At 38.8% G+C, this 24,117-nt stretch overlaps 2 protein-coding genes across 9 annotated transcripts in view; one reads left to right on the forward strand and one right to left on the reverse strand.

The window, feature by feature from the left end:
- Positions 1 to 5,999, reverse strand: part of LOC138760666 (protein transport protein Sec23B) — a 52,037-nt gene extending 46,038 nt beyond the window's left edge. For 2 of the 5 annotated variants that reach the window (XM_069931563.1, XM_069931564.1), the window contains exon 1: positions 5,937 to 5,999. Coding sequence is in view for 3 of the 5 variants with exons in the window: in XM_069931562.1 (XP_069787663.1) it covers positions 5,708 to 5,743 (36 nt within the window). In the remaining 2 variants the exon portion in view is untranslated. The other 3 variants (XM_069931562.1, XM_069931561.1, XM_069931565.1) reach the window with 2 other exon arrangements.
- rbbp9 (retinoblastoma binding protein 9) lies at positions 5,788 to 23,000 on the forward strand. Of its 4 annotated transcripts, none has more exons than XM_069931566.1 (3): positions 5,806 to 6,071; positions 12,168 to 12,253; positions 22,589 to 23,000. In XM_069931566.1, exons 1-3 carry the CDS (start codon positions 6,052 to 6,054, stop codon positions 22,801 to 22,803), a joined length of 321 nt encoding a protein of 106 aa, XP_069787667.1. In that variant the 5' UTR covers positions 5,806 to 6,051; the 3' UTR covers positions 22,804 to 23,000. The 4 variants fall into 4 exon arrangements, 2 of the variants coding, with proteins under 2 accessions (XP_069787667.1, XP_069787668.1); XM_069931567.1 differs by lacking the exon at positions 5,806 to 6,071 and adding an exon at positions 11,591 to 11,869; XR_011355790.1 differs by lacking the exon at positions 12,168 to 12,253 and having other exon boundaries at positions 5,788 to 6,095; positions 22,589 to 22,678.
- Positions 23,001 to 24,117: the final 1,117 nt, after the last annotated feature.

The raw sequence follows: 24,117 nt of genomic DNA on the forward strand, positions 1-24,117 counted from the left end.
AGTAACAGAATGCATCCTTGTACTTACAAGATAAGAGAGACATTGATGGATTGAGAGGCAGGAAGCTAGCAGGGAAAGGATAGCAACAGTTTTAGTCATTGGACAAGTAATGATATGATGATGTTCTAAACATGTATCCAAGGGTATAAAAAATCACCATTTTGCTGATAACGGCAGAATGCATTCTCCGACTAACTTTGTTAGTCGCAAGTGTTACAATCCGGTAATAAAGAACAAAGAACCCTGATTTCGACTCAGTCTGGTGTTTGTCTCACTCATTCATGAACAATGCAGACCTAACACCAGCGCAGTTTGATCTTCAGCAGTGTGGATTCGATGCTGTCGGCCTCTGCCATCTCGAGTACTTCGATGTTGGAGATGAAGTCGCTCCAATGAATGTTGAGGATGGAGCGGAGACAACGATGGTGGAACCGTTCTAGGAGCCGTAGGTGATGCTGGTAGAGGACCTATGATTCGGAGCCGAACAGGAGTGTGGGTATGACAATGGCTCTGTATACGCTAATCCCTAACCTAGATCAATTGACTTCCTCTAAAGCCAAAGACCAAATATTGGTCTTTGCCCAAATCATTAAAACCTTAATATGCAGCTTGATCGAGGATTCACATCTACAAACAAGACTTTCCTCTTACTGGATCAATATATTCCAAATCCACTGCAATACATAACAAATACTTTTTGGAAAAGACAAAGACTGAATTGTGTATATACAAACACTACGCTAGATGGGAATAAAGACAATGGGAATAAAGGTTTAAAAAATAGTTTAAGGTAATAGCAGGGTTTAATTTCAAAAAGATCACATCGTCATGAGATTGATTTGCATGTTTGGTCTTTAAACCATGGTAAAAGTGGGGAGAGATTAAGGATGTCTGCGAATACATTTGCCAGCTGATCTGCAAAAGCACTCAGGTCATGTCTGGGGACTCAATCCAGTCCAGTCAGTTTCCAGGAGTTCACCTGCCAGAAGGCTTTCGTGACTTCAGCAGCAGTGATATTGCTTGTACTAGTAGATGTCATCTTTCCGTTGGCTCCCTGTTTGCGGTGAGCATCGAACATGTTTAAATTTTCAGGGGTGTGGCACTGTTGCATTATCTGCTGTTCGACTTTGATTTATATTCTGTGATGGTAGGCATGCCTTGCCATAGTATCTGCGTGAGTATGATGTTCTCTTGGGACTTGGTGCAGTAGGTTTTCTTGGCTTCTCTATGGCCATGAGGAGATTGTACTTGGATTTCTTGCACAGGAATGGGTTTCCTGATTTGAATGCCTCTAACTTGGCCTTCAGCAGCGAGTTGACTTCCTGATTCCTCCACGGTCTCCAAATGAGGAATACCTTTATCATCTCTTGGTTATGCAGTCTTCCATACAGTTGCCGATGAAGGCGGTGACGACAGTTTTGAGGCTGTTTAGTGAATTCTTGAATGTGGATCAGTCTACCGACTCAAAGAGTCATGCAAGATATAATTTGTTTCCCTAGACCAGGGGGGCCAAACTACGGCCCCCAGGCTAACTGCAGCGCATTGCCCATTTTTAAGTGGTCCGGGGTGAATTTTAAAAATAAAATGGAATATGGTTCATTAGAATATAATTTCTAATAATAAATTGCACTGAATGTACATTGTACTTCTTAGATTTAACACTTGATGTCACTGCCATTTTGAACAACTACTAAACTGACTGTTGAAATGTTACTCATCAATGTTTACTTCAGTTAATTGAAGTTAATTACTTCTGTTGATTGAACATGGCAGAACCAAAAATATGAAAAATAGCAAGGAACCTGCTGAAAATTTCAGATATGGTGGGAAAATTTTCACAAAAGTCAAAGGGAAGTATGTTTCCTTGATTTGCAAGGAATCTATCAACTCTGATAGCCTATCTTTAATAGGCAATCTACAGATTTAAACACTGCATCATAATCATTAAGGTGGACCCTTCAGGGAGGGGGGTGGGAGGAAGGTAAAAGACTGTGTGTATTCAAGAGGGAAATGTTTGTGTGTATTTTGGGTAATAAGGTTCATTGTGTGAAAAATTTAAAAACTTTTTTTAAAAAGGTGGACCCTTGGGCCAGGAACTTTATTCACTGAGAATTGTGGAGGAATGTTGGAGACTGCCTTGCTCCTTTCTTGATCTTTTCTCCTGTTCTTATTTTGCATGCAGCTTTATATTTTGCACTGATTTTTGAGTGTTTTAAAGAGTTATACTGTATTCATTTAAATTAATTGTAAGAGCAACGGATCCAGAAATGCTGACTGTAATATGTGAGCACATCAATAAAATGTTGTAATGTTGTAATGTCAACAGTTAAACTGTTCAATATTATACCATAGTTATTTTGACAGAAAATGAATTTTAGATGGTACAGGGGTTTTCTGATCTAAAAAACTGTTTTTCTTGCATGTAACTGGTTGAAAATTTCTGGGCTTCTTATTATTTGGTCCATGGCTCCTTATATTTTTCTGTAATATGGTCCTGATATGAACCATGCACAAGGAGCAGCAATAGATAATGAATCAGACAGCATTTAATTTTAAAACACTATTTTTATTTTTAACCCTTAAACTATCCTAACACTAAATCTATCCCCAACTATGCGCTGGTGTACTACCGTATGTGTGTGTGTGATATACCCAAACCATTACAGTCCAGGTCAAAATCTAGAAAGTTACTTCAAAGTTTAGTCTTTCAAATTCAGTGTTGAAGCAAAGGCCTTTGAAATTTGATGCCCAGAATTAATGATGAACTGATGGGAAGACTAGAATTGTGGCTACTACAGACTCATGAATTCTCCTAATGTTGCCTTTGAAGAAATGACCATCCACACGAGCTGCGGTCATAACACTCCTGGTCCTTTTGTAGGTGAGACTCAAACTGTCTCAAACATTTTCAACATCATGAAAACAGCGGCCTCCACGAAGCCTTCAAGATCGTGGCACTGGTCTCTCCAAGTTCAGCACTTAGGCAAGGACATGCATCCAGTATCCAGAAAAACAGCTGTATCTGAATGTATCTGAATGTATGGGTCACGGTGCTGTGTTAGCATTACACAAACTATGCATTGCTTTTATCCTTGACTGTCAGTAGTTAATTAGATTCAATTGAAGCATAGAATATTTCTCCTGTCCTTGAAAGTATCCTGCTTATCAATACTGTCCTAGCCTTTAACGTTTTCATTTACTTTTAATGAGGATTTGCATTAAATTGACTTAATTTAGATAATTTTTAAACTTTTTTTGTGCTTCAATCCATTTTAATAGTTTTGTTTATATGGATCGAACTAGTCTGAATAGAAATAACAATTCAGCAGTAGTAGACTCTCAAAGAATGACAAGGCCATTGGAGAGTATTGGCTTCGATGTATCGCATTGTGACTGCTCACCTCTCCAACATGACTCTTCCTCGATGAACGTCTTTTGTGTGTGGACAATTCCACTCAATTTCGGCTTGTCGTGGTTCAGCTAGTCTTTCACCGTTGCTGATGTATCATAGCTGCTCCTGGGAGGTGATTTTTTTGAGAATACTGCTTTCTAGTAGATCTCAAAGGTCGCTGCCTAGTTAATTTGAAGACTTTCAAGTTCCTCGCAATGATGACTCTCCTATATTTCAGAGTGTACGACTACGATAAAGCATCACAGGGAGGAGCAATCTAGTCGCCAACATGCTATCCTGCAACGCCATTGCTTCCATCCATTCACCTGTTCTTGGAATAGACTACACGGCCTTGGCAGTAGCTCAGCAGGCTGTCCTGGGATTGAAATTGGGTGACATACACTTTGGTCCAGCAAATGCCTCTCTACTTTGTGATGCATCCACCGTCCATTGTACCTGCTGCATGGCGTCATCAGTGTTTAACACCATACAGTTTGCCTCACCCTTCGATTAGGATGACAACAAGGCTCATGGTGAACAAATTCATGTGGCATGGCCTGAGCAAGAAAGTCAGCACTTAGGCAAGGACATGCATCCAGTATCCAGTTCAATGCCATACCAAAGCCCTACAGGTTTTTGCACCTATGCAGTGCAAGTTTGATCACATCCTCATGGATATCGTCGGCCCATTACCCCTGTCCAGGGGCACGACTCACTTCTTCACAGTAGTAGAGGTTGTCCCACTCTCCAACACCTCCTCCTCAGCTTGTGGAAGAGAGCTTATTGCCAATTGGATAGCACATTTTGGACTACCCATGCATATCTCCTCTGACGGAAGAGCTCAGTTTACGTCCGGGACGCACTGTTGCTGGGACGCAGCTACATCAGTCAACAGCCTATTATCCCAGTCCAATGGCTTAGTGGAACATTTTCAACATCATGAAAACAGCTCTCATGGTATGTCTTTAAGGAACCAGATTGGATAGATGAACTGCCTTGGGTATTTTAGGTATCCGTACTGCGCTGAAGGTGGATCTGGCTACGTCCTCTGCAGAACTGGGGTACAGAGCCCCCCTAAAGGCCCCAGGAGATTTCATTCCAGCAGCATGTGGGCAGCAGGAATCTCCCACTTCGGTACTCACGCGCTTGAGGGAGAGGATGGGTATACTGCCATCTATTCCAATCAACCGGCATGGGTCTATGACTTCATATATCCTGTCTGAACTCAAGGAATGCCTTTATGTATTCCTGCACAGGGATGTGCACAGGACACCGTTGCAATGGCCATACAAAGGCCCTTTCAAGGTGAAAGCTCCATGTTTCTTATAGATATTGGCGGCAGGCATGAAACAGTTTCAGTAGATTGCCTTAAGCCGGCACATGTGGAACTTTACCAGCTCTGGTACAGGTGGCATGCCCCTGGCACAGAGGGCACCCACAGCCCAATGCTACTCATGATAATAGCACTGGGGCATCAACTCCTCACTCCAGTTCTTTGGGGCGGGAGTGTCATGTGGTGGAGCGTGCCACTACTTACCTCACCAGAGCTTTGGAATAAGGGGTCTCTGTAGGCCCGGGAGTTTCCTGGGGACTATGACGCTAAGGCTTCTGGGAGCCACGTCATTTCAGGGAGTCTTGTGAGATGGGGAATGCACGAATCTCGGATATTTAAATAACTCTAAGAACACCATGAAACCAGTCAGCTCATAGTGTCTCATGTTCTTTGTTGCTTCACCACTCGCTACAGTGGTGTCCCGCCACACACTCTTAAATTTAAATTCTTCTTGTTTTATGGAAAAAAAATTTAAAAAGTGAATTAACCATAATTCCTGAGTCCCCAGTATTAAAATACTCAGGGTGGGAGTCTTCATTGACTGGAAACTCAAACGAACAGGCCATATAAATATAATCGGTACAACCATCAATTTGTTGGATGGGTACCTTGCAGTAATCACTAGTGTAGATTGATTCACCACCTCTGATGCAATTTACAATCTTGCCATCCTGCTTAGCCAAAGTAACCACCAAGTTCTTGATCAATTCGTTTCCTTCTGAAACAATATCTATGGACTTATTATTTCTGAGCAGTGACACCATATGTTCGCTCAAGATACTCAAACCTCCACTGGCCTCATCCTAATAGAGGGCAAAGTTCAAGGGCTTCACCATTCAACTCATCAGTTTTTGTTTATTTGGTCATAACACATTTTTCATTCACCTCGAGCTTACTTGGCCACGACTGTTCAAAAACCAAAGAGTCAACATTAAGAAGGCCAATCTACTTATGTTGATCAATCCTACTCCTGCTCGCAATACCTGCTCATCATTGATCCGGATCATAACCGGTGGCATCCGGCATTATCCGTCCCTTTAAAGACGTCGCTACATCAGGAAGGAACCAGAGTGGACGGACGGCCGGCTGCTCAGGCACTGATCCCGCAACCTCCCGAGGCTCGGACACACAGGCCGCATGGGGGCTGGGACTCGAAACACGGTGGGACGAGGGGTGGACGGAGCGAGCCGTCAGCCCGCAGCAATCACCTACCTGTCGCCTTCCCCACACCGTCGCTCTCACTGGACACCGGCTTCCGAGGCACGCGTCACCAGCTGACGTCACGGACAGGAAGTACAGCTCAGCAACGGCCGGCTGACGCCACGTCATGGACAGTCTCAGGAAACGGTAGCAGGAAGAGTGGCGATGGGGGTAACCATGAGAGTGGCGTTGTTAACAGATGAGGAGGGTGTGTGGGGGCATCAAGGACGTGAAAGCTGGGGTTAGAGGGGACGTTAGGAGATAGCAGTAAGGATGGGGGGGGATCAGCAGGACGGAGCGGATTGGGAGCGGTTGTCGAGGCTGTGTGAAAAGGGGCAGCAGAAATTATTTGAGCAGCATTAGGCACATTGGAGTTAAAGCACCAGGCTAGCGATGCCACTTCATAGAAGCACATGCAGGCTAAACCATTGGAAACATAATAACAATGGGAACAATGGAGTTGGGGGTCCCAGCAAGGATAGGAGGGTCAAGCTGGAGTGTTGCCAAAAAAAATTCCTCCTCGCCTATTATTTCCTCCACACCCTCTCCAAGGCACGACCCATGAGCGGAATGTAATATTCTCTACTTGTCTAAATGGTTAGGGTCGCCATTACACCACAAAACTTGGACAAGAGTTCTCCATTTACCAGGTCTCCATTGATGCCATGTGACTGCAAATTACCACAGCTTCTCTGAGGATCTCTCCCAACTTGGCAGCTTCCAGTACCCTGAATGATCTGTCATAGGGGAAACTTTTCCTTTCTAGTTCACTTCTGAGTTATACCGGTCTTACTTTAACCAAACTTATGGGAGTGCCTCTACTATTTGGACTGGTTCACACAGAAAGCTCAATTTCTTTACGACAACCGGGGATGAACAATGCCAAACTTGGACCTTGGTTGATCTTGGTAGCAACAATCCCACCCCAAATAACAATTGGGAAAAATGTTTGTAAAAACAATCTTACTTTGGTGATTGCATCTTGTTCCTCTGAACACTGCATTCACGCTATTGTTCCCTTCCATTCTATCTCTAAAACATACCCATTTTTTCACTGAAAAATCTATGCAATCTTGATCCTTATTCTGCAATTTCAAGCCCATCTTTCCATCTTCCTGTTCAAATTCACTTTAGATGGCATCAATAGCTTCCTTGCTGTAAATTTGTTTCCTTCATGGCATTTTTGTTCCATTTGTGATAATGACTTCAGAAATATATAAATTGCAGAATACACAGCACAAATCAAATGTTATGAAGTGCAATACTGTATGTCAGATGTTCCTTCATCTGACAATTCATAACTACTGATTGCTTCAGCATCTGGCACACGAAGGTCTGATTTCCATGGTCCTTTTCCACTCACTGGTGTCTTGATTCACAGGTGCACTTTCAGTTACCCAGACTGTGGATCTCACATCTGCACAGGGAACAGAACTCTTGGTGTTTGTTATGTACATTGACTTAGATGTGAATGTGGGAGTTGTGATTAGTACATTTGTAGATTACACGTAAATTAGTGTTGTTGATAATAATGAGGGTAGCCTCCAGCTGCAGGGTGAAAAATTGGAAAGGACAATATTAGATGGGATTTAATTTTGATAAATGAGCGATTATGCATTTTAAATGGATTTAATAAGGAAGGGATATGTACTATGAATGAAAGGCCCCCAGGAAGTATTCAGAAACCAAAGGATCTTGACAGCACAGGTAGATAGTAGGGTGGTGAAGAAGGCACAGAGGAAGGTGGTCATCATTTGCTGGAATATAGAACAGAAGAACAATGAAGATTTTGTACAACTTTATAAAACATTGATTAGGCCACATCTCTTGCTTTGCCACACTGTAGTTTATGACTTTAATGACAGTTGATCTTGTTAAAGGAGCCTGGTTGCTTGGAGTAGGTTTCACCTGATCAGGGAATCAAAAAAACTAAGGAACATAGTCTCAGGTGAAAAGGGCTACTTCTTTAAGACAGAGAAAAGGAGGGACTTCTTTTAAGGGATTGTGAATCTTTGCAATTCTCAACCCAGAGAACTTGACATCTGAACAGAACCTGAGGAAGGGGTCAGCAGTGGGAGAATTAAAAAATTCAGTATATAGAGTAATTCATCAAAATAACTTATATTTTGTAGACAAAAGCAGTATCTAAAGAGTGAGGCTCCTCTTCAGGGCCTCCCTGAGTGAAGAAAAGACTCTGATGTTGATAGTGTCTTTGGTTTGAACATTGGTGATGGCGCAGTCTGGCCCCGTTCGCAAAGCAGCCATTGTGCCTGGCATTGGCGTGCGGGGTGTGCAGACCAGCAACTGGTACAGTTGGGTGCAGGAGGAACTACAAAAGGTGGATGTAGAGGCATTCCTTTCCTGCTGCAGAGGAAGTGAGTTGGCCTGAGCTGGCAATCCACAGACTTTCTCACCAAGGTGTCTCTGTGGATTTGATCTACCATCCCTCCCACTTCAAGCCTCTCTGTTCCAATCTGCCTCACATGATCCACTGAATTAATTCCTGAAGCTCTTACTCAGCCCACTGTGCCAAGTCAACAAGATAACTTGTGTTTGTGCATAACTACAGCAGTGTTTGTTTCCCGCATTTAGAATCATCCCTTGTTGAGAAAGTCTGGTGGTGTCAGCTTGCACAGGTCTCATCTTAACAGATGACTATCTTCACTGAAAATGCACTTGGTTGGTATTCCCAGTAGATTTTACTGAGTGTGGGGACCATCTGCAGCTGCTACAAATACTCTGTAGGGACAATTGCACATTGAAGGATTGGAATATGAGTAAAATCCTGAGATTATTTGCTGAAGGTATGAACTTAATTGCAGAATGTAAATAGGATGACATGGCTTACACTGAAGTGACAGAATATTCTGTATTATATACACTTGCAAATTTTGTGATTGACATTTTTTGAAATAAGGATACCATCAGTAAAACCATAAGAAATAATAGTAGGTGATACTTGGCCTTGTGTTAACTCTGTCCTTCAATTAGCTGATCTTTGCCGTACATTACATTTCTTGATTCCCTAAAAAAATGTTAAAATGTGTCTCTATCTTGAATATTTTTTTTGATTGAACCACTGTAGCCCTCTTGGACAGAGAATTTCTAAGATTCACCAGACAATGTATGGAGGGAAAAATCATTTTGTCTCTGACTTGAATGGCTGATCCTTTACATTGAGAGTTTTACCTCTGGTTCTTGAAACCCCGGCTAGAAGAAACATCAACTCTGTATGCATTTTATAAAGTCTCATCAGATTTTTGTACATTTCATCAAGATCAACTCCTTTTCTGCTAATGTCATGGAAGCATAGGCTCAATGTGCTTAAATTCTAAGGTGCGACAAATCCACTATCCCAGGAATCTAGTGGAACTTTGATACACTCCATTTATCACAAGTATGTTTCTTTAGGTATATATTCCCAAGATATATACTCAAATCATCTTGCATTAAAGTTCTGATTGCTGAAGGTACAAATCAACACATGGTGATTTGTGCACAGTTAAAACCCTGAACATCAAATACCCCCAAAGCTGTCAATGCAAAAGAGTCCACCCTTTTTTTTAACCAAAGGAGATGGATGAGCTTACTTTTTTTTTATCATTGTATTACACCTGTCCATTCAATTACCCTGTCAATATTCTCTGAAGTCTCTTGATATCCTCCTCAGCTCTTACTGCCACCTAATTTTGTATCAACAGTAAATTTAGATTTAATTACATTCGGTCTACTCATTCAAGTAATTAAAAGGGATTTAAAAACAAGTGGAGCATTACCACTAATTTCTGTGGTACCCCTGTGTTCACAGCTTCTGAACCATAATAAGACCCTGATATTTTTATTCTTAAAATTCTAAAGATTTTCAAAAAATTATTTCCTTTTGATTCATCCCAATCCCACTATTAGTTTCCAAATGTGTTATGAACACTTCCTTAATAAAAGATGAAATAATTTTTCCTAATGTCTGATATTGGGCTGACTGCTCTAGTTTTGCTGTTTAATTTCTCCCTTTTTAAAATTAAATTTGGTACTTCCAATCTGTGAGAAATGTAGAACCTGTGGAATATTTGAAGATGACTATCAGTTCATCCACTCTCCTTTTAGCCACTTAGACAGACAGCCCAGTTACAGGCCCTTTCGGCTCACAAGCCCATTCTGCCAAATTATACCCAATTGACCTACAACCCCCAGTGACATTTTCAACAGTGGGAAGAATCTGTAGCACCTGAAAGAAACCCATGCAGACAGGGAGGACGTACAAATTCCTTGCAGACAGCGCTGGATTTGAACCCCGGTCGCTGGTGCTGTAACAGCATTGCGCTAACCATGCCACCCTTCTTTCAAAACACAGGAAGCAGGCTATCAAGACCAAGGAGTTTATTGAGATTTAGTCCCAATAATTTCTCCCATACTAATATTTTACTCATGCTTGTTTCTTTAAGCTCCTCATATACTCAAAGCATAAAGTCCTCCATTATTTCCACAGTACCTGTACAATTATGTAAAATATTACTTATGTTTCCACAAGTTGCCTCTGGTCCTAAAGGCAACTTTCAGAGGTATGAGTATGAGAATCTCTGCCAGTTCTTCAATGACCAACTCTACGGCTGCCATATTGTTGATTTCTCTTGATTGAAATGTTATCCCAATGAATATCTTATCTGCATTTACAGGAAGATGTAAAAAAATTCAAAGAAAAGCAATGGCTCATATTTATTCATTAATCAATCTTTCTAAAAACAAATCATGATTATTATCACAAAATAGCAGCATTTTTTCTTGAATTACAGTGTTTCAATTTGAAGAATACTGCATAGGTTATTAAGTAACTGAAATACCCTGAGCTAGGTGTGAGAGGTTCTATATAAATAAATGCAAGTTTCTATTAACTTCGGAGGTAATAATTTGGGAAGGGAACTGATATTACTTATACAAAAAAAAATCTGGGCATCGATACTGAGCTCTTTAAGCATTTGAGACGTTTTATAAACCTTGGTAGTAGTATTTGCATGGGAAAATACTACTTTAAGGTTACAAAAATCACAGGGATGTATCGTGATAAGAATAAACTGGAAACAACTTACCATTCGCAGAATAACTGTGGGACATTAGTTATAAGGACAACAATTCAGAAAGGCGAATAGAATTTCACACAGTGAATTCTGATAAGAAATATATTAACTGAAAGATTTAGAAAGAAGATCCATTGATAATTTTCAAAAGGAAACTGGGTAAATACTTAAAGCAAAAAGAATTACAATGGATTGGGGAAAGAAAAGAGGAATGGAATTAACTTGATGGTTCTTTCAAAATGTTTGCACAAAGAGGCTAAAGCTTTCCATGATTCTATTAGTTCAAAGTGTTTCCATTGAACACCTTTCATAATGACAACTATTTGGTGTCCCTTCTGGATTATCACAATTGTTCTGTTTTTGGGGGGGGGGGGTGGGGGAGGAGAGGGGAGGGAAGGTTGGAAAGCACAGATGAAAATCTTGCATTTTAATTATGAAGCATTTCTTTTTGTTTTGTCCATCCAATACATTATGCAGTAATTTTCAAAATTTTACAGTGTTTACAATCTCATATTGAACTTTTTTTATTTATAATTCAATATACTTATTATCAATACCTTGGCAGTAATCAAACATGCTTGCTTACTATTCCTTGATACACACCAGAGATGTTGTTCAATGAGGGTGTGTTCTCTGTTTCATGCTTAATAATTTTCCAGATTTCCAGTTGCTTCAAAACATGCCATACCCCAGAAAGTGTTGGTTTTAAATTTGCTGTAATTGCTTCATTTTTTTTTAATTGATTCAATTATGTTTTATTGAACCTGTGTCCGCTGTTCAGTTAAGACAAGAAAAAACATATGGTTTCCTTTTATGGATAAAACACTGCAGTGCGATCATCGGACACAGCCCTGGGGCTGCTGCAGCAATGAGGTAATTGTTGAGGATAGGACTGGTTGCAGTGAACATAATGGTGGAATGTTTATTGCTAGCCATCTTTAATTTGCCAATAAACTGTTGTATCAGACATTTATAGGTTAGTAAGATCCATCATAATCCCACTGTTGCTCCTTGACCCACTTAGTTAGCAGCTTGTCTGTGCTCCAGATTCCAGCATCTGCAGTCTTTTGTGGGAAGTGTCTACCGAATTAACAACTTTGAAGAGTATATTTCTAACAATGCAAGAAAGTATTGATGTCATATCGGTTTATGCTACTCATTGTATATTTAGATATGCTGAAACACACAAGGTTTATGGCATAATCTTGGTATCTGGCTATACATCTGATCTTGGGGATGCTACTGAAAAAGAAAGTGGTAAGATATTTCTCTGCCTCTCATATCTTCACTATTCTTTTAACATTAGCTGAGTAATTATCGCTTTTATTCCTGACAGGAGTCAACTTTAACAGTTTAAATTTAGTCTTACAGCACAGTAACAGGACCATTTTGGCCCATGCTACCCAATTTACACCCAATTAACATACACCCCCAGTATGTTTTGAATGGTGGGAGGAAAACCCACAAAGACATGGGGAGAAGGTCCAAACTCCTTACAGACAACATGGGATTCGAATCCAGGTCCTGATAGCTGGTGCTAACCACTATGCCAAACATGCTAGCCTTTTTTTTAAACCTTCTGTATTTTTTTAAAAATACAATTTTGGCACTTGATTTAAACCAACTTCATAGGTTTATGTGTTTGAAGACTAGGACTTAGTTAATCAGATCATCAAGCCTGCTTTATTATTTAGTTGCCAGCTGTTTAGGATTGTGTTGTGTGTATGATGAACAAAAACATTGTGGTTGGTTCTGAGAGAATAAATGATTAGTAAATTGGGATTGTACTCCCTGGAGTTTAGAAGATTGAGAGGGGATCTCATAGAGACATATAAAATTCTGGCAGGACTGGACAGAATGGATGCAGATGGGATGTTTCCAATGATGGGAAAATCCAGAACCCGGGGCCATGGTTTGAGGATAATAGGCAAACCATTTAGGACCGAGATGAGGAGGAATTTCTTTACCCAGAGGGTGGTGAATCTGTGGAATTCATTGCCACAGAGGGCAGTAGAGGCAGGTTCATTAAATATATTTAAGAGGGAATTAGATATATTTCTTCAGTATAAGGGTATTAAAGGTTACGGAGAGAAGGCGGGGATGGGGTACTGAACTTTAAGATCAGCCATGATCTCGTTGAATGGCGGAGCAGGCTCGAAGGGTCGAATGACCTACTCCTGCTCCTATCTTCTATGTTTCTATGTAAATATCAACACCAAATCCATACAACAAAACTTATCTATGTCGTGCCATGATAGTTGCAATGCCAGAAATTGTAATATCCAGGCAAATCAAAAGTGGAAAACTTAGTTATTGGTGGTTCAAGAAATAACCTCATCTCAACTTGTGCTGAACAACCTAAACATTGGTTGCTCAAAAGTTCAATTCAATCATCAAATATCAAAAAGGATAAAAATTGCATAATGACAATGGTCAATATTTTTGAATATTATCAATGTGAAGCTGATAAATTGCTACTCCACATCTTTGTGATCGAAAATGATAAATTTATTTTCCCGTGGTCATATTTTTTTGTTTCTTAAGAAACAAACTACCATGCTTTTTTCTTCACTATTCCAGGAAATATTTTCTCCTGGAGAAGCCAAAGTAAGAACATTCTCCTGGAGCTTCATTTATTGGGTGTAAATGGTTTTTTTAAAAAATTTGAAACGATGTCTTCTCAGTGGCTACGGTCTATATTAGTAATGACGAGTCTTTCTACTTTACAATAGCTCTGTTCTTTGCTAGTTTTCATTTGGCTCGACTTTTCTCTAGTGATCACCCAACTACTTGAGATGTCCTAAAATCTGACTTTAATTATCTGGGCTGGTGTGTTCCAACCTACCCCAAGTCATTCCATCCTTCCAATAGATTATTTTGATTTTTGGATTGACCAGTAGCTCTTTATGCACTTGCTTCAAGGGTTTGTTTTGTTCATAGTTTGCTCCCTACTTCTCTGAAGTGTTTTACCTTCAAGCCCAGAAGCTCCTAGGAAGTAATGTCAGAATTTTCTTTGTAGAAAGCCCTTTCAAATATATCTCCAATCATTGCACAAGACAACAGATGTTAGAATCTAGATCAAAAAGCTAAACTGTAAGAAGGCTGCAGGTAAAGTGGAGGTAAAGGAATGGTTGATGGAATGGATGGCACAATTCAAAGGCCATCTACAAATTTACCAATGACATCACGGTTGACGGCAGAATCACAGATGGTAATGAGGAAGCGTACAGGAGTGAAATTTAAATTTAGTCATGTAGCACAGTAACAGGCCCTTCCAGCCCATGAGCCTGTGCTGTACAATTACACCCAATTGACCTACAACTCCCATACATTTTGAAGGGTGGGAGGAAACTAGAGCACCTGGAGGAAACCCACACAGACATGGAGAGAATGTACAAACTCCTTACAGACAGAGGTGGATCGAACCTGGAATGCTGGCACTGTAAGAGCATTGCACTAACCACTATACTAACCATGCCATCCATATAGATAGATCAGCTAGTTTTCTTTTAATATGATCAATTTTATTTGTCGATAATATACCAATGTTTGAGAGAGAATAGGCATTCAAGAATACTTACATCACCAATGTATTTTTCTTCTATTTTTTTAAATAATTTTTAATTTTTCACACTGTGAACCATATCAACCAAATTATGTACAAACGTCTCTCATGAAAGTTACACAGTGGCATTTTCTCCCTTTTTCCCCCCTTTCCCTTCCTCCCCTCCCCTCCAAAACCCATAAATATTCAACATATACAACCATAAAACAATATCTTCTCACAAAAGAAAATAAACAAGAAAAATGCATCATCTATTTGTTACACACTGAATCTAGTCATTTTCTCTTCTTATCATTTTCATTTTAGGTGATGGAGGTCCTAGGCAAGCTCTCTCTGTTATGTTCCATGTATGGTTTCCAAATTTGTTCAAACAATGTGACTTTATTTTTTAAATTATGTTATTTTTTCCAATGGAATACATTTATTCATTTCCATGTATCATTGCTGTATTCTCATGCTCTCTTCCATTTTCCAAGTTGGCATTATACATTTTTTTGCTACTGCTAAGGCTATCATAATGATTTGTTTTTGCTCTTTATCCAATTTGAGGCCTAATTCTTTACTTCTTATGTTGCTTAAAAGAAAGATCTCTGGATTTTTTGGTATATTATTTTTTGTAATTTTATTTAGTATCTGATTTAGTTCTTCCCAAAACGTATTCACTTTTGTACATGCCCAAATTGCATGTACTGTTGATCCCATTTCCTTCTTACAGCGAAAACATCTATCCGATAATGTTGAATCCCATTCTTTTAAATTTTGAGGCGTGATATATACCCTGTGTAACCAATTATACTGTATCATGCACAACCTTGAGTTTATTGTATTCTTCATAGTTCCAGAACATAACTTTTCCTATACTTCATTTTTTATCTTTATGTTTAAATCCTTTTCCCACTTCTGTCTAGGTTTATAGTTTATTGCATCGTAATGTACATGTTTGTTATAAATCTTTTAATTATCATTGTGTCTGTAATCACATATTCAAAGCTGCTTCCTTCAGGTAATCTCAATCTGTTTCCCAATTTATCCTTTAAAGAAACTTTCAATTGATAATATGCAAACATTGTACCATGAGTTATTCCATATTTGTACTTCAACTGTTCAAATGTTAATAAATTATTTCCCCAAAAAACAATTTTTTATTCTTTTGATTCATTTTCTCTCCCATTCTCTAAAGGAAAGGTTATCTATTGTAAAAGGGATTAGTGGATTTTGCATCAATAATAATTTTGGTATTTGGTAATTCGTTTATTTCCTTTCTAAGTGGATCTTCTTCCATGTATTAAGTAAATGATGCAATACTGGCGAGCTTTTATATTGCACCAGCTTTTCGTCCCACTTATAAAGTATATGTTCCGGTATCTTCTCCCTATTTTATCGAATTCTATCTTAGTCCAGTCCGGTTTTTCCCTTGTCTGGTAAAAATCCGATAAATACCTTAATTGTGCGGCTCTATAATAATTTCTAAAGTTTGGTAACTGCAAACCACCTTGGTTATACCTCTCTGTTAATTTATCTAATGCTACCCTCGGTTTCCTTCCTTTCCACAAGAATTTCCTTATTATTCTCTTTAGTTCATTAAAAAAAAATTCTGTTAAGGGAATTGGTAATGTTTGAAATAAGTATTGTATCCTTGGAAACACGTTCATTTTAATGCAGTTTACCCTCCCTATCAAAGTTAGCGGTAATTCTTTCCAATGTTCTATGCTCCTGCAATTTATTTATTAGTGGCTGATAATTTAGTTTGTACAAGTGGCTTAAGTTATTATCTAACCTGATCCCTAGGTATCGGATTGCTTGTGCTTGCCATTTAAATGGTGATTCTTTTTTAAATTCTGTATAATCCGCATTACTCATTGGCATCACTTCACTTTTATTTGCTTTGATCTTGAACCCTGATATTTCTCCATATTCCTTCAATTTCTTGTGTAATTCTTTTATTGATATCTCTGGTTCTGTTAGGTATATTATGATGTCATCTGCAAATAAGCTGACTTTATACTCCTCCTTTATTTTTATCCCTTTTATTTTATTCTCTATTCTTATCAGTTCTGCCAGAGCTTCTATTGCCAAGGCAAACAATGAGGAGGATAATGGACATCCCTGTCTAGTTGACCTACTTAATTTAAATTGATTCGATACATATCCATTCACTGCTACCTTCGCCAATGGTCCATTATACAATGCTTTAATCCAATTTATATATTTTTCTGGTAGATTGAACTTCTGTAATACTTTAAATAAGTAGTTCCACTCTACTCTGTCAAAGGCTTTTTCTGCGTCTAAAGCAACACCCAGTGTTGGTTTCTTATTTCCTTGAACTGCATGAATTAGATTAATAAGTTTACAGACATTATCTACTGTTCGTCTTTTCTTAATAAATCCAGTTTGATCATGTTTTACTATTTTTGGTACAGTCGGCCAATCTGTTTGCTAATAATTTCGCTATTATCTTATAATCTGAGTTAAGTAGAGATATTGGTCTATATGATGCTGGTGTTACTGGAGCCTTCCCCGTTTTTGGTATTACTGTAATTATTGCTGTCTTACATGAATCTGGCAAGTTTTGTGTTTCTTCTACCTGGTTCATTACTTCCAGGAGAGGAGGAATTAATAACTCTTTAAATGTTTTATAAAATTCTATTGGAAATCCATCCTCTCCTGGTGTTTGATTGTTCGGCAGCTTTTTTAATATATCCTGTACTTCCTCTATTTCAAATGGTTTTTTAAGTTTGTTTTGTTCCTCTTCTTGCAATTTCAGCAGTTCAATTTTAGCTAAAAATTCCTCTATTTTATTATCTTTCCCATCATTCTCAGTTTGGTATAATTGTTAATAAAATTCCTTAAAGTTTTCATTTATCTCTGTTGGGTTATATATAATTTGTTTGTCATTTTTCCTTGATTCCAATACAGTTCTTTTAGCTTGTTCTGTTTTAAGTTGCCAGGCTAATATTTTATGTGTTTTTTCTCCCAGTTCCTAATACTTTTGCTTTGTTTTCATTATGTTCATCTCCACCTTATACATTTGTAATGTTTCTTATTTTGTTGTCCGCCAATTCTCTCCTTTTTTGTTATATCATCCCTTTTTACTCATTCCTTTTCTGTACTTAATATCTCCCTTTCCAACTGCTCTATTTCCCGATTGTAATCCTTTTTCATCTTAGTTACATAACTTATTATCTGTCCTCTAATGAAGGCTTTTATTGCGTCCCATAATATAAATTTGTCTTTCACTGATTCTGAGTTTATTTCAAAATATGTTTTAATTTGGCGTTCAATAAATTCCCGCCTTTTAAGTAGCATGGAATTTAACCTCCATCGATATGTTCTTGGTGGGTTGTCCTCTGGTTCTATTGCTAATAATAGGGGTGAATGATCTGAAGTGGTCTAACTTTATACTCAGTTTTCCTCACTCTCCCTTGAATATGGGCCGACAACAAAAACATATCAATCCTTGAGTATATTTTGTGCCTACTAGAATAATATGAATATTCCTTCTCTCTTGGGTGTTGCCTCCTCCATATATTTATGTTTCATTTCCTGCATTGATTTAACCATAAATTTGGCTACTTTATTCTTTTTGCTTGTCTTTTGTCCAGTTTTATCCAACATTGGATCCAAATTAAGGTTTAAATCCCCTCCTATCAATATATTTCCTTGTGTGTCTGCAATCTTCAAAAAATGTCCTGCATGAACTTTTGATCCTCCTCGTTAGGCGCATATATATTGAGCAAATTCCAAAATTCTGAGTATATCTGACACTTTATCATTACATACTTCCCTGCTGGATCTATTATTTCCTCCTCTATTTTGATTGGTACATTTTTGTTAACTAATATGGCTTCACCTCTAGCTTTTGAATTATAGGATGCTGCCACTATGTGTCCTACCCAGTCTCTCTTTAATTTGTTATGTTCCACTTCAGTTACATGTGTTTCCTGTACAAATGCTGTATCTATTTTTTCCTTCTTCAATAAATTTAGTAGTCTCTTCTTTTTAATTTGGTTATGTATTCCATTAATATTTATAGTCATATAGTTCAACCTGGCCATCTTATATCTTGGTTACATCTCTTTTCCACCTCCTCACCACCTCCATCCCCCTTTTTCCTATTTTCATCTTAGTTTTCCCTCATTAAACTCAATGTACGACAACACATTTAAAACATAAAATACCCCAATAGTTCTCACACCCAATAATACCTTAACCCCAAATGCTCCCCCCTCTCTGAATTGCCCCTTATCTCTTGCCGGGCAACCACAACTCCCCTTTCCATTTGGATTGCGATCTTGCTCGCAAGCGTCAACTGATTTTGCAGTGACGGTTATTCCCTCTCCCCCCAGCCCTCCCCAGAAAACACTTTTTTTTAAACACATATAACAAGGTTCTCTTTTTTTCCCCCTTACTTCCTTCCTTCCCTTCTCTTTTCCCTCTTTAGTTCTTTACATATACATTGTTTTTACATCTTTATATATACTTTATCGCCATTCTTCATTCTTATTACATCTCTTCATCTCTCCTTCTGTCCTGCAAACGTTCTGCAAATTCTTGTGCTTCCTCAGGATCCGAGAACAGTCTGCTTTGCTCCCCGGGTATAAATATTTTAAGCACGGCTGGATGTCTTAACATGAATTTGTAACCTTTTTTCCATAAAATCATTTTCACTGTATTAAACTCCTTTCTCTTCTTTAAGAGTTCAAAACTTATGTTTGGGTAAAAAAATATTTTTTGACCCTTGTATTCCCATGACTTATTATCTTCTCTAACTTTATTCCTTGCCCGCTCCAGTATATTTTCTCTTGTCGTATATCTCAAAAATTTTTACTAAGATGGATGTGTCTGCGGTTTTGGTGCTAGTGCTCTGTGTGCCCTTTCTATTTCCATTTCTTCCTGCATTTTTGTCATTCCCAGAACCTTCGGAATCCATCCTTTTATAAATTCCTTCATGTCTGTGCCTTCTTCACCCTCCTTCAGGGCCACTATTGTTATGTTGTTTCGCCTCCTATAATTTTCCAACATATCAATTTTCTGAGATAACAACTCTTGTGTCTTTTTAATTTTTTTGTCACTTTCTTCCAATTTTTCTCTTGTCATTTACGTCCATTTCTACAGCCATTTCCTGCTCTTCCACATTCTCTACTCTTTTCCCTATTTCTGTCATTACCAGCTCTAAACTTTGCATTTTATCTTCTGCTCTTTTCATTTTCCTTTTAATTGCATTAAATTCTAATGATAACCATTCTTTTAATGACTTTATTTGTTCTTCAAAAAAGCTTTATCTATATTCTCTCCATCAGTTTTACCTTCTATTTCTCTGTGAAGATCTTGGTCTTCTTCTTCCTCTTCTTCTGTGTCTGTACCTGTGCTTGTGTCTTCTTCTTCTATTCTTTGTGTCTGTGTCTCTTTTTTTCCTGATGAGCTGCTTGTATCTCTTTGTCAGGCCTCCTCTTGCTGGGCCTCTTGCTGCTGGTCCTCCCCTCCTGGGCTGCTCATCTGTCGGGCCTCCTGTGGTTGATCCTCTTGTCGGTCACCCCTCCATCTTTCTTCTTCATCTGTTTCCTCGCTCCCTCCTCTGCCGCCTTCCGCATCCTCCAGCTGAGCGCCCTGGTGTCGGGCGTCCCTCAGCTGTTCACGCTGTGGCTGCCCGCTCCTCTGCTGAGCCCCCCTCCTGTCGATGTCCTCTTTTTCCTTTGTGCAGTTGTGCACTTTTGTTTGGCTCCGAGAGCCATTTTTGAAGTTCACCAGCCAGGAGGTTGCAACCCCACAGGGCAGGCACTAACCTTGGGGATCGGGCGCTCCTCGTCACCACAGCTCCCTGTTCCTTCGTGCAGGCAAGGCCGCCTTCTTTCTTCTCCAGCAACTTTTCTACTTTTTTTTTGGTTATTTTTACTTTCTCCTTCTTGGGTGCCATCTTCTTTCTCTTCTCTGCAGCTTTATCTTCTATTTCTTATACTTTATTTTTGTTGTGTTTTGTCTTTTCCTAACTTTTTTCCTATTTTTCTGGAGAGGGTTGGTTTTCCTGACCAGCCACTACTCCATCACGTTACACCTTCAATAGATCAGCTGGTTGAGTAGTGTCACAACAACAACCTTGCATTCAATGTCAGTAAAACTAAGGAATTGATGGTGGACTTCAGAAAGGGAAATGAGGAAAAACACAAAGCAGTCCTCATCAAGGGGTTTTCAGTGGAGAGGGTAAGAAACTTCAAATTCCTGAGTATCAGCATCTCTGAAGATCTAACCTGGGACTATTATGTTGATGCCATCATTAAGAATCATGCAGCTATATTTCATTAGGAATTTGAGATTTGATATGTCACGAAAGACTTACAAATTTCTACAGGTGAACTGTGGAGAGCATTCTGACTGATTGTATCACTATCTAGTATGGAGGTGTCATTGCACTGGTCAGGAACAGGCTACACAGGGGGTTGTAAGCTCTGCCAGTGCCATCACAGGCACTAGTGTTCATTCCATTAAGCACATCTTTTAAAGGCAGTGCTTCATGAAACAGCTTCTATCAGAGACCATCACCACCCAGGCCATGCCCTTTTCTCATTGCTACCATCAGGAAGGAGGGTACAGGAGCTTGAAGACACACAATGTTACAAAAAAAGCTTCTTCCTCGCCATCATCGGATTTCTAAACTGATATTGAACCTATGGGCACTACCTCACATTTTCTCTTTTTTAAAAACACAATTTTTAAAAAAATTTGTATTTACGGAATTTAATTTATAGTAATTTGTACCTTGTTCTGCACAATACTGCTTCAGCAAAACAACAAATTTCATGGCACGTTTATGACAATTCACCTGATTCTGATGTTTCAGGACACCTTGATGCTGGATCTCAAACTGAATTATCAGTTATCTCCTTGACCTGCACAGTTGTTGCTTGACTGAGTTCTTGCAACAGTATTTATGGCTGTAGATTCTAGCATCTGCAGTCCTTGCATGGTTACATAGCGTAGTCCATCACATTAAATAACAACATTCTAAACTCCTTGTCCTGTCCAAATTTGCTTCTCATGCCATATCTCATCCTAAAACCTGTGAGCTGCTTTACAACATAATTTCCAACACTGACAAACATCCACTTAACTATCAATTTTTGAGTTGCCTGTTGCTTAGGAAAGTTCATAAATTTAAGATGCTGAATTGTTGGCAGCAGGTCTAAAGATCTAAGTTTACAAATGTATGTGATTTGTTCCATGAAAATAAAAAAAAAACATCTGAATCAAAAGCAAAATGCTGGAAACACTCAACAAGTTAGGCAGCATTATATAAAGAGAAACAGTCAATGCTTCTGCAACTTTTCAATTTGAACATTACAGCACAGTGCAGGCCCTTAATCAGTGCACAATGTTATGCCAACCAATAGGTGCCTACTCAACAAACTAAACCTTCCATGCCTCTCACCCTGCATCCATGTGCCTATTGTATCAGCCTCCATCAACTCCCTTGGCAATGCTTTCCAGGCACCCAGTACTGTTTTTAAAAAAAAACTTACCTGATGTCTTCCCCTAAACTTTCCTCCCTTCATCTTATAAAGATGTACTCTGGTATTTGCTACTGTTGCCCAGGGGAAAAAGTGTTGGCTGTCCACCCTATATGCTGCTCATAATCTTGTTGATCTCTATTAAGTTATCTCTCCTTCTTTGCTCCAAAGGGAAAAGTCTTATCTCTGTTAACCTTGCCTCAAAGACATGTTCTCCAATCTAGGCAAAATCCTGGTAAATCATCTCTGCACTTTGTCCAAGCTTCTCCAACCTTACAGTAATGAGGTGTCCAGAACTGAACACAATATTCCAAGTGTGGTCTAACCACTTTTATAGCGCTGCAACATTATATCATGGTTCTTGAACTACAAGCCAAAAGGCACTTTTACTCTTTATATAAAACTTAACAACCAACTTTAAAGCTGAAAAGATCATTTAATTTTTAATTTATCAGAATATGGGTATGAATTGAAGCAGACTTTGGATTGATTTGATGTAAAACTACTTTTTACTACTCTTCAAAGGATACTTTGATAGTCCATGGGAATGGGAGAAGATGAAACACATTTGTGCCCACGGCATTCAGTTTGGTTCTACCGATGACCCCTTCCTTCCATGGGATGAACAACAGGAAGTAGCAGATGGTCTCCAAGCTGAATTGCACAAATTCACAGATCGAGGACACGTTCAGGATGAAAAGTTTCCTGAACGGGTGGATATGATTACAATCCTTTTATGACAACAGATTCTTATATTTTCATAAGGATTTCTTACATTTAAAAGTATTGGGTGACTATGTAAAATGAATAAAATGGACATCTGAACTGCCAATGACATTAACAAATAACAACATTAATGTATTGTAACTTCTGCAGTTTAATCGCATATTAATGATTATCATTGTGTCAGATGAGAACAAATAAACAATGATCTTCTTCTGGTAGTACAGGGTATATCCTAAATATTCATGTTCAAATTTATTATCCAATTGCACTATCTATGAAACCGTTTTCTCTGCTCCTTAGTGCAAAATGTGCAACCAGACATAACATGCATACAGACAAACAATACATATGCAGGACAAGTATACATTAAAAAATGAGTAAATATTGATTAGTTAATATTAGAGTCTTAGATGGTAAGTGTGAGTATTTCCTTTGGGCATGGGAAGAAGACGTTTCTCAGCTCCGATATTCCTGTATCTCTTTCCTGATTAGAGTGATTGAAAGATGCAGTGTGCAGGGTGGTGGGGGTCCTCAACTATTTTTACCAACCTCTTCAATGATCCTGATAGATCACGATGATTGGGGGGGGGGGGGTGTGGAGGGAGACTCCAGTGATCCTTTCTGTCGCTCTTATGGACCTGTGGATTGACCTCCAGTCCAATTCTCTACAGCAATCATACCACACTGTGATGCAGCTGGTCAGGACACTCTCAATAGAGCTGTTATAGAAAGTTAACATGATGGTGGCTGGTGGGCTTGCCCGCTTCAGTCTTCTCAGGAAGTGCAGTCGTTGCGCCTTCCTGACAAGTAAAGAGAAATTGTATGCTCACAATAGGTCACTTGTTATAAAGGTGATGTAAACTTCTTTCAATAAAAGTAAACTCAGAAGAATTTTGTAGAATCAGGGTTGAATTTAACAGATTAATTTCACAATGAATATATCCTGAATTTTGAATCTGGATATGCCGCACTCCTGCCACATTCCAGATCAGAGCTTTGAATTTTTGCCTCCTCCAGTGTTTTATAACATAAAACCTTCTCCTACCTTCTATTCTATCACAGATCTGAATCTTTTTATACTCTTCTGTCTTTCACTGAACTTTAAAACCTGTTGATCTCTCTCCTCCCAGTTCTGATGCAAAGGCATTAACCTGAAATTAACTTTTATTTTTACCTCTAAAAATGCTGAGTATTTCCAGAACAATCTCAACATACTCAGAATTTACAGTATTTACCTTTATTTTTAAAAAATAACACATTTTCCAATCGTAGCATTAGACACCATGAGCAATTATTTGAAAAATAAAATGCATTTGCTGCAGTTTTGT

The sequence above is a fragment of the Narcine bancroftii genome, chromosome 4 (assembly GCF_036971445.1).
Source record: "Narcine bancroftii isolate sNarBan1 chromosome 4, sNarBan1.hap1, whole genome shotgun sequence".
NCBI lineage: Eukaryota > Metazoa > Chordata > Chondrichthyes > Torpediniformes > Narcinidae > Narcine > Narcine bancroftii.